Source organism: Alligator sinensis, unplaced genomic scaffold (assembly GCF_000455745.1).
Source record: "Alligator sinensis unplaced genomic scaffold, ASM45574v1 scaffold319_1, whole genome shotgun sequence".
NCBI classification, from domain to species: Eukaryota; Metazoa; Chordata; order Crocodylia; family Alligatoridae; genus Alligator; species Alligator sinensis.
The window spans coordinates 398,575-410,008 of NW_005842375.1; the positions used below are offsets into that span (position 1 = coordinate 398,575).

General features: G+C 41.3%; 1 protein-coding gene across 3 annotated transcripts in view; it reads right to left on the reverse strand.

The window, feature by feature from the left end:
• Positions 1-288: 288 nt before the first annotated feature.
• PEAK1 (pseudopodium enriched atypical kinase 1) overlaps positions 289-11,434 on the reverse strand; it is a 98,898-nt gene continuing 87,752 nt past the window's right edge. For all 3 annotated transcript variants that reach the window (XM_006029384.3, XM_006029385.3, XM_006029383.3), the window contains one exon: positions 289-7,905. In XM_006029384.3, the coding sequence (XP_006029446.1) occupies positions 6,748-7,905 (1,158 nt within the window). In that variant the 3' untranslated portion in view covers positions 289-6,747. The remainder of the gene's footprint in view (positions 7,906-11,434) is intronic.

Below are 11,434 nucleotides of genomic sequence, written 5' to 3' on the forward strand. Positions count from 1 at the left end.
GCTATGAAAACTGAATTATCTGCTTAAGTACAGTATATCTGATGTTACTGAGGAAAGTGGGAGATATTAACCATTCCATCTGCTTTGTTAATGCAGTGCACATTACTGAAGAACATTCAGCTCTCCTTTTAGCGCACATTTTTCTGCAATTTTCATGATTCGCTGACATGCCATGGTCAGACATGTTTCTGGTGTTATTCATTTCAGTATAAATCCCTGGGGCTGGAAAACCAAAAAAAGAAAAAAAAATTATAGGTCGATAAATAAAATGACCACATTTGACTTTCAGTGTAATAAAACTAGTTTATTTACACAGTAACATGAATGCCACAGAGTACACAGCAAAGTACCACAGCAAACCAGAGTGTAACGGCCCCCTGATCGCAAAGGAAGGCTGGGAGTTTATATATCTATATCTATATATATATTTTTTAATATAAAAATGTGTAAATATAGATATGAAGCACCAGATAAAGCAATGGTATAAGGAATCCCAAACACAAGTTACCCAGGACAATGGAGTTGAAGTTAAAAATATCCCTTATCTGAGGGATTATAAAGAAACCCCATTTATAAAAGATAATCAGTTTTCGAATTTCAAAATAAAATAACCCCTTTTTATTAAAAATGGAAGTGTTCTTGCACTTAAATGCTAAGTATAATTAAGGTCTAAAAGAAACAAAAAAAGATTTTGGCTGCAAAACTTCCTGAAACCAACAAATCAAAGGATTCAGGACAAGAAGTTGGAAATAGTTTTCATGAAGAGACATCACTTGTTTTATGAAACTGGTATGTTAAAATTTAAGTAAACTTATAGTATATATTAAATATACTATATATAAATTATACATACTCAACAAAAAGGGGGCAAAATATAATTTTAAGGTGTAGAATATTTCATACATGAACATATATTTCTTCCATATAAAAACAATTCCAACCTCTTCTAATTCCCTGAAACCTTCCTTCCTGGAATTTAAAACAAAAAGATGGATTCTCGCAGCTTGAAGTACAGGACAAGTTCTTCAGAGTGGCAAAATGCTTACATACAGGTAAGCTAAGCATTTCATGCTCCACTGCCAGTTCTCCCTGATTCAGAAAGCTTTCTGCAGACAACGTGGCCTCTAACGAGACGTTGAAGGAGTGGCAAACACCCATGCAAGGAGGCTTATCGCACATTGTTTAAATTAATTAAGAAATCTCCCAACCACCAAGGTGTTTTTTTATATTACGTCTATTCAAAACGGAAGCCTTTAAATATTGCAGCGAAGTGAATAACAGAATCTAGACAAATGTCTCCTACAAATTCTTCATAACACAAAAGTGATCAGGAGGAGGGGTTCAAAGGCCTTTCTGCTCAGGTGGGTTGGGGTTTTGTTTGTTGGTTTGTTTTTAGAGTTGAAGACGCCTCCCAGCAAGTCTGCACAGTGTTTTTTTTTTTTTTTTTGGACAAAAGCATTTTTCATTGAAACCTGTCTGGGTGACCACATGGGAATGTTTTGGGGCACAGTATTGATTACTGAAGCATTCAAGGGTCTGTGCTGCGTTTCTTTGGTGTTTGCCTACTCCATAACTAAAATCTTATTAATACAAAAAATCTCTCTCTGTTTCATATGAGGGAGAGAGGGCCCTCAAGTTCTAGTCCACTAACACTAGCATAGATGGATTATACCACAGAATGAGATCCTTTTGACTGGAGGTCCGTGCATGTACTTTGGGATTTCAGAAATCTTACCTCCCCTAGAGCCATGTAACATTGATGGCCCAGCCTTGCAGGGAAATAATACCCATTTACTACCTCTGTGGGGCAATAAGCTCAATCTTTATCAATTCAGTGAAGAAAGTGCATTAAAGGCCTTGCAAGGTGTTACTCTCAAAGGCAAGACTCCTATCAGCTTTAGAGAGAACAGGACTTGGTCTCTATTTTAAAATAGAAAAAATAATTAAAATATCTTTCTTTAGCCATCATGCCAAATAGGGAAAACAGCCACAAGACATTTTTAGTTCAGCAACAAATACACATTTTGCAGTTCACGGCTATGGACCTAGAATAAGAGGCATCTTTGCAACCTCCCCTCTGACTGCAGACATGAGTTAGATTAATTTAAACAATATATTCTCCCCTCTAACCTACTGAAATTTCCCTGCACTACAATGTTCATTTCTTTCTGTTGCTGGCAGGTGGTGAGGTAAAGTCTAGGTTGAAGAGTGGTGAGACAGTGTAAACACTATCTTCACTCTGGACTGCAGGATGGGATTTCCAGCACCACAGTATTCCAAGCCAAACTTCAATTACTTACTTTTTAAGGTTCACTGCATGGCTGAAGGTTTTAAAAAAGGCTTGTCTCTATTTTCTGCCATCACAGAAACGATAGAATAAAATGTTGGATATGCTAGTTTCTGAAGAATTCCGTGCACACATTTATATGGGTTGTTGCCTGTAGGCTCTGGCTAAATAGTATGTTTACCTGGATCTTACAGAGGTTTAAAAAACAGATTAACTTTTTCCTCTTTTTTTCCGGAGAAACACATAACAAAGTCAACCTCCATTAAATATGGACTGTTTTCCAAAACTATGCCATCAGTGGTGTGCCCATGCCACCAGTGTTAAGACAGGTCCTCTCCTGTACATAAAAGGAGCTGCACACCTTCCACATATTCTATTCTTCCCTATTTAGGTTCTTCGTCTTCCAAAGTTGGAGTGTCTGCAGTAGATTGTCAAAGCAATAGACCCCTTGAATTTTAGTATATTAGGCCTAGACCAAGTGACAGCTCACCTGTTATTTCTTGCCCAGTGCTTGGCCTCAATTTCAAATGTGAAAAATCCACAAAGATTTGCTGTCATCTGGCATTATGAACCACTTCAAAAGAACCTCTTCCTGTAACTGAGTCCCCAGTAAAAATTATTCTCACTAAACCTACTCAGCATCACATGAAGCGCACCATCTCCTTTATTCTGTTAGAAATCTTTTCTTTCTTTATGCAGGTAGGATTATTTATAGGGCTTTTAGCAGGTGGAAAGAGATTCCCTCGACCTGTTCCTCCCTATTCCAATTCTTTGACAAGGCACTATATGCTGTGAATCCAATCACTGATTTAGATTGTCTCCTCTCTAAAACATTAGAGAGGTTTTTAGTGGCTCTAATAGTTTCAGAAACCACTCACTCAAATTCTTTTCCAGACTTGTATTTGATTTTCCAGGTCTTATTTTGCACTGGAAAAATCTATACAGTTTATGTTAAAAAATAGTCAATGGTAGCTTTTAGTAATAGAAAAATATATATTTACAATCAATACTGCTATCTTGGACTTGCAGCTTTTCTCAGTTATGGAGCTCAGTTGAAAGAGCTCTGTTTAAAAACCAAATGCTGTACCTGTGCAAGTCCATGTGCATATATGCATGGTCAGGGGTTTAATTCCTGATACACGGAGAATCCCAATGACAAAGCAAAAGGGGTGGGGGATTTCTCTCTCTCTCTCTTAATTTTTTTAATATGCTGGAGGCTCCCTGGGGTTTGTTTACAATCATTTTCGAATATACATTCTCAAGTACTTCAGTGGTGCATCCACAGTCAGGATTGTGGAGCCACCACATACAGTTATAATCTTCCAAGAAGTCTGCAGAGGCAGCCCCAGGGTTCCCCAAGGAAGCTCTGGAGAGTTGGTGTTTGCCTTCCTTGACCATTCTTTCATTTTTCAAAGAAAAAAAAGTAAAAATCACACTGATATTACAAATGACTAAAGTTTACCCATTGCTACATAAGAAAGAGATTGGTAGTGAACATTTATCCATGCTTGATTATACTGCAGAACTAAAATGAGTACTGGTTTGAAGTCATCACAAGAAATAGAAACTGAAATAAGATATCTAAAGAACAAAGACATACAAAGGCTTCAGACCAGCTGCATTAAATATGCAGGGTTGCAAAACATTCAATATTTAACTTTGCATGTGCATTTTGACATGAAAGTGACATTTGAGAACATGTGTCCATGTATACAAAAAATATACCAGATGGCCTAAAGGAATGTGCCTACTGCAGTGGTCAGTTGTCCATGAGCTGCTCAGACAGCATGTATTTGTTGGGTGAGAAATTACGTGCATAAAGGAGCTGTTAAAAAAAAAGAACAGAAACAAAACCAGACCTCACAAAACTAGAAGCAGTGCCCTGTCCTTAAGCTTAAAGGGTTGGTGACTGCTGGTTAGGTAGCAGGTTGCTTTTCAATGACCTGTCATGCTCAGCACAGTTAAGCCATTGGGCCTTATGTATCCTGTGTCCACATGAAGCTGAGCTGCATCTAACATTTGTGCAATCTCTGCAAATGCTTTTTTCTTCACATCTATTCAACATTAGTGTCAAAGCCTCTTTTCCATGCAAGGAACTGGGGCTTTAGTGCACTACACTTCTCCCCCCTCCCCCCACCCCAACTCCCAATGCTGCCTCCCCACCCCAACTCTTTGCATTTTTTTTTAAAGTGATCCATATCACATTAAAATACATGACCTTTGTCTTTGCCTGATCCCTCTCTGATACAGGTGAATCAAACAAAAGGATATTTAATCAGTTTAAAAACATTTAAAAAGTCACAAAACATTCTCTACACTACTGCACAATCAATGTAGGTTCCACAAACTACTGGGCTTGGCTCTGACCGATGCCAGAAGAAAACGAGGCAGAAAAGGTCACCCCCTTCAAATGTATGGTGCACATACAGGGCGAGTTTCTCTGCTCTCATGTCAGCAGGCCTGTTTGTTCTGTTTCCATGCATCTGTTCCAAGCATGCAAATGCTGTAAAAAGTGGCTATTTGTTTTCAAGGCTGAAGTGAACTGGTTTCTCACAGTTTTCATCAATTAAAAATGAAATATCAATCCATAGGAACAGCACATGTATTGCTGCGTGTTTATGTGCCAGGAAAGTAAGGAAGGGTTTGCAGGTCTAGCATTAGATAAAGTCTGGTATGTAACGTAAACACTGTAATGTACAGCTTTTAAAAATACATACAAGAATTGCACATATATCCATAGGAGAGAAGCACAGGCTCAAAACTAGGGCTGTCTGCTTTCCACCACCCAGATCATAATAATCAGTATGACTTTTTTCCCTGGCCACAAAACATGTTCTTCAGAGCTATTTATAAGACTGTTCTGAGCCTAGCAATACTGAGCAAAGGGACCATCTCTACAAGTGTAGCAGTCCCATAGGAAAAGGCCACTAATCAGAAGAGGAAGCCAGTGGCTGCTTTTCACCTATAAATGCTTTAAAGGATGGAAGCTTTTTTAAATCTGTCACCTTAATACCCAGTAACTCCTCCTCACACTAAAACTGTATCTGCTCTGGTCTCAGAGCGATCTTGACAGCCATTCCATTTTTAGGGTGCATGGTAAACACTGGTTACTAATAAGAGATATGCAGCCAAACACTGCTATGGGGAACCTGTTACCTGTACCTGCCAAACTTTAGAGCTTTTGCAGTAATTAAGTAGCAGTATTTTGCCCCTATGCTTTTCAGCCCCAGAGAATTGCATATGCAATAAAACTGTCTCCATGTGGCCTGTTAGCTACACACAGACAAGCTCTAAACAATTCAATCTCCTGCCAACAGACCAGCACTGCCAGTTTCAGTCCTGCTTTGCAATATGCCACAAGTGGCTAACAAATGCAAATAAAACACAGAAAAGGAGGCAGATGCTAATTCCATCCCTGATGCAGAGCAGCCACAGAAGGAGGGTTGGTTATGTCAGTTCTGTCCATTTCAAGCCCATGGTTTAGTGCTTTCTATGGCAAGAGGGACATTTCAGTTTTCCTCGTTATGTCGTTCTGCTCATTTAACACTGTTGTGTCTATGAGATGGTTACAATCCACAACAATCAGGTCATGAGTAGGGGTAGAAAGAGGGGGAAAAAATCATTCTATCTGTTTCTCAATTGAGCTACTCTAGGCTGATGATCATGGGCTGATTAAGGCAGGATCCTTGGAATCTGGGATCCATGGTTAGAAGGGATATGGACAGGGAACAAATCTGAGGCCGAGAAGAAGACCACAAATGAATGCTGCCCATTGACCACCAGCTCGGATCAGTAGGACTACGTCACTTGAGAACAAAATGAGACTCCAGAGTAGGATTAAGGCAAGGACCCATTTGGATGAGAACACTGGGCAGAGTAATCCCTTCTGGTTGTGGAGGACTAAACTGGGGGGAACAGCCTTTTACTGGAGATGGAAAAGGAACAATATTTTTTTTTCAGTGAGGGCTTCTACATATGGGTGGATGGTTTGATTTCCTTTTTTTTATTAACCTGTCTCTGCTGGGGATAATAAATTACCACTGTTATTCACTGCAAATGCTACATTCAGAAAAGGCAGAGCCAACCCAAATGAGAAGGGGAACTCATGTTACTGTATAGTAAAATAAAAATAGTGGTCTCTTTATTAAGTTTCTCTCTTTCCTTTTTCAGTCTGCTGAAACATTAACCCAAGCTAGGAAGCATCTAATCTTTATGCAACTGTAGAGCCTATGATTAAGCATGGCTAGGCCTGGGAATAGAACGATGTCTCCATCATTTGGATAACAGGAGACGGGATTTCCAGTTAGAACCTGTTTGCTCAGGGTTGCCAGCTTTGAGAACTAGTCCATTTTTTTTCTGTTTTATCACTGGTGCAAAGTGTAAGCCCTGGGATGAGGTGGATGGGGCAGAATGGAAGAAGGATTATGGGGTGCTTAAGGAAAAGCAACAGCTTGTACAAACTAATGTTGCTGCATGATTTTTACGATGTGGCTGAGTGAGTCTGTAGTGGCAAATGCCAGATATTGACAACAAAGCCAGTCTTCAAGGCTGACACTACAGTCCTTGTCCAAGGATTTCTCTGCAAACTTGATCATAAGCAGCGTCCGTTTGATGTCCAGCCAGTTCTGTAGCACAGCATCTCTCCGTGCTGGGCTGGAAGGTGAGCTGAGAGTGTGGAACAAATCCTCCCGTGGACCCCACAGTAAGCACTGAAGGACTCCCTTGGCATCAGAAATAAGGATCCTCTCTGAAGGATTGGGGTTCAGTAGGCAGCTGGCAAGTTGCTGAAGCCCTTGGGAATACAGGGAACGACAAGGGATCTTGGGGAGGTCAGCACGGGTGTACTCCTTCTCCTTCAGCTCTGGATTCTCATCAAATGGGTTGGGTAAGTGCAGCATTTCATAGATGAGGATGCCAGTCTGAAACTCATCACACTTCTTGTACTGTGTAGCAGTGATGATCTCTGGAGCCAGGCGGGACTGATCCCGTAAGACCTCTGGATCCACCATGTGACTCTTCTGTTTGGCCTGTGAGAAATTGCTCACTATTAGTCTGGCTGGGCAAGCAGCATTGGGATTGGGCTCTGCAGACTCACAGTTAAGAAGGCCACCTGCCGGCCTGGAGTGCACCAGCAGCAGGTTCTCCAAGCGCAGATCACAGTGTGTGATATGATAGGGTTTTAGGTGCTCCAGGCCTGAACACAGCTGTAGAAGCAGTAGGCATACCTGCCTCTCATAGAAGTCTGGACTATTTGCATGGCGGGCTGTGGACTCTTGCACAAAGTCAGCCACTGTGAGGTATGGAACCTCCCGGGTGATGACCACCACACGGCTACGTTGCTTGCTGATAGTCCCCTGGCTGCCTGAGCTGTCTTTCTGTGAAGCCTCTCCATTGGAGGGGGGCTCTCTGTTCTTTTGTGCAGATTCTTCCTCCTCATCCTGTTCTTCTTCCTCCTCTGCCTCAGGTGCATTGGGATCCTCCCATGGAAGGAGGCGAACAGGTACATCAGCTAAGAAATGGCCACAGTCCTGTTGGATGTTGAAGTTAATAGCCAGAATCTGTCGGATAGCCAAGCTGTGGTAATACTGCTGGGATTCTTTAGCTTTGCTCTTACAAATCTGCAGCAGGGAGGAGGAAGGGGAGGAAGAGAAACAAAAAACAGAGTGAGGATAAATAACTAGAACTTTCCATTTGGAAATATTTTCTTCTTTTAAGCACATGGCTGCTGGGAGCCAGCACTGCCCACTGCCTGGACACAAATGCTGAAAACTAGCCAAGGCAAGATGTAAAAGCCCTCTCCCACTGTCCTCCAGGACCAGATTTTTAAACTCCTGTTTTGAGTTGGTCTCCCAGTTTTGACTCTTCCCAGCTGTTTTTTTAAATCAATCATACACTGTTTGCTTTCTGGCATCACTACAAAGACCTCTGGACTTCTTTTTATTACGTCATGGGTTGTGTTGATGCTTAGATATATTTTGAGAACCAAGAAAGGTTTGTATAGTGAGTCCCCCAAAATTAAACACTTGCAAACGTATGGATACCTACATTTTTAATAGCAAATTCTAAAATAAAATACAGAAAAGATATAAATGACTAAACAGTACAGAAAAGGCTTATCAAGCTACTGATTAGAATTTATAAAATGTGCATTTATCTAAAGAACAACAATATTGTTAACATTTGAGAGAATTTAAAATTAATTTGTAAGTTCTCTGAACTGTCAAAAGCCTCTAACAGATGGCCAGCCTATTAGGGAAAAAGACATTCAGGTTTTAAAATAAATTTTAAATAAGCACTTATCTTAATTTATTTGTAGATAGGCTATTCAGCAAGAACCATAGTTTGAGGCTGAACAGCAAAGATTCTGAGATGAACCCAAATTTTGGTACTCTACTGCCTGGCTTAATATAAAAAAATTACTAAATAATGTAAAAAATATAAAAGCAGCGTAACAGGTGCTAATTTAATTAATATTCATATGCAGATTTTTATTCCATATCTAAGCTACATCTGGTCTAAAATTAGCCTGGTCTAGCATCAAACCACTAATGAACTCCAGGAGACCTCTAACCTAGCTTTTCTATTCCATCTTTCTTGACTAGTCTAACCTGGTTTGAACCTTGTGACATCTAATCATTTCCTTTGCCTCTTCTTCTCTTACTCAAACTTTGGTCAAGCAAATGCTATGCTATATCACCACTAAGCAGCTAAGGGCTTACTATAGTCTCCAGATGATAAAGTCCACTTTTCCTTTAACCTTCTCTTTACTTTATACCAAGGGTGCTCAACCCTGAACCTGTGGGCATGTGGAGCAACATAATCCCACCCATGGGACCTCCCGGGTCCAAAAACATGGTGGTGAGGGAACAGTGGCCACACTAATTGATGTTCCTCTGCTGCAAAATGCCTGGGCCTGCGGGAAGCCCCATGGCTCAGATAGCATGACCCTGTGGCTGTGGGGGCCAATCTGGGCATGCAAGGCTGGGCCAAGGTGATGTGGGATCCGATTGGGACATGTAGGGTCAGGGGAGGGTGGCATGGGTTCAGTGGGGGCATACAGGGCTGCCTGAGGTGGTATGGGCCTGATCCAGGTATACAAGGATGGGCAGAGGCAATATGGGTCTGATCTGGGTGTGCAGTGCTGAGCAGAGGAAACGCAGGGCCTGGGCAGAGGTAGTGTGAGGCCTGATCTGGCCCACAGACTGGTCCTGTACCACTCACCTGGCCAGAAGATTGAACACTGCTGGTTTATACAGTTCTATAGCAAGGAACTGGTGAAGAGGAAGAAGGAAATTAGCCATGCTAGGTGACTATATTTTGATTTAGTCCTCCTTCCTCTGATCCTGAAAATGTTTTAATACTTCACAACTATCTAAGCCTCCCCAAACAGACACACACTGGAGTTTAAATTGCTTGTTTATCCTTGCCATGCACAAACAAATTGAAGTAAAAAGGTTACAGTAGGCCCATATAGCCAGAGTCCAGACATGCACACAAAGTTTTGGTTTACATTTAGGTTCCTATTACTGATATTGTTATTATTTGCATTGCATTAGCATTTGGAGGCTGCAGCCCTGTTGAATATGGCATGATGCAAAACCCTGCCCTAAAGTGGTACCAAATTTAAGTTTCTTATCCAACAAAGACTAGTGTATGTTATTTTTCCACACTGCAAATATCTTGCTCACAGTGCGAGAGATGAAGCACAAGAATGATCAGGACCTGCAAAATCAGATAACCACTCCAAAACTTTTTCCCTGCAAAACTTAGACTGAAGATAAGAAGTTTCTTCTTAGGACGCTGAAGCGGAAGCTTTTCTTCTCTTGTGTTTGAATAATTGGAGAGCAAGGTAGAGCAATTAGTGCAAAGACAGTTCAGAGCAGGCCAGCAGCATAGTCAGCACTTATCCTACACAGTGATTACCCTCAAGGAATCCAGGAGTTATCCTGGACCTGAGTACAAGGTGGGGAAGGCCTTTTCCCTCTCTCCTTCCCTCCAGCAACGGTAGAAAGCTGGTTAGCAACTGGCCTTTAATTAAAAGAAAAAAGTGATTGTATGTTTTTCATCTTGAGTGTGTGTTTACACCGTTAGTAGTTGTTGTCTGCTGGGAAATTAAGTCCTCTGTGCTTGCCAATCAGAAAAGTGCATTGTCAGATAATCATATGCAATTAGCCACGCTAGGTGACTATATTTTGATTCCGTCCTCCTCCCTCTGATCCTGCACATGTTTCCATACTTCACAACTATCTAAGCCTCCCCAAACAGACACACACTGGAGTTTAAATTGCTTGTTTATCATTGCCATGCACAAACAAAGCAAATTGACTACATGCATTTTCTAGTCAATTTTATTTAAAAAGGGAAATGCATCACTTTCTTGAGGGAGTGCAGATATTCTCCAGCTTTGAGAAGTAGTTCTGGCTAATTTGCATTCACAAATACATTTGAAATGGTCAGTAAAAAGGGAGTTAACCCTGAGTTAACCAAAGGAACGTCATTCTCCCCCCCAAAATAAACTGCTAAAGGTAAAGTGAAAGTGTGGCCCTGATCCTGCCAGTATGTATGAAGTGAAATGTATCAGCTGAAGTCTTCAGATTAATCAAAGATTTGGTATGGCACAGCTAGCTGAAGTGTAAACTTGCTGCACTAGCAACGTACAAAATCTCATCTGGAAAACCACTTGAAGGGTGTGCTGGTAGTTTCAGTGACCCCAGTCATTTATTGTTTTTTAGCTTCTTTCTTGGGACAGCCAGCAAGAGAAACACATCTTTCCAAAGAGGGTGATGGTTCAATTTTGTGCCCACCTGTCTAGGACAACCGGACTAGGACCAGAACCCATTTCACAAAAGCCATTAGAAAGCTGTCAGACAGTAATTTCTGGTTATTACCAATCATAGCTAGATCTGAAATGGCAATCTGGACAGAGAAAGGTTATAGGCATCATCTTCAATCCACCAAGCCATTCTCTTGCGGAGGCTGAAGAGGTCCAGGTGCCCCAGTCTCTCCTCATAGGGCTTGGCCTGCAAGCCCTTAACCATACGAGTGGCCCTTCTCTGGACCCTCTCCATGTGGATAACCTGGAGAGGGTCCAGAGGTGCCCAAAATTGCACGCAGTATTCCAACTGCGGTCTGACCAGCGCCCGATAG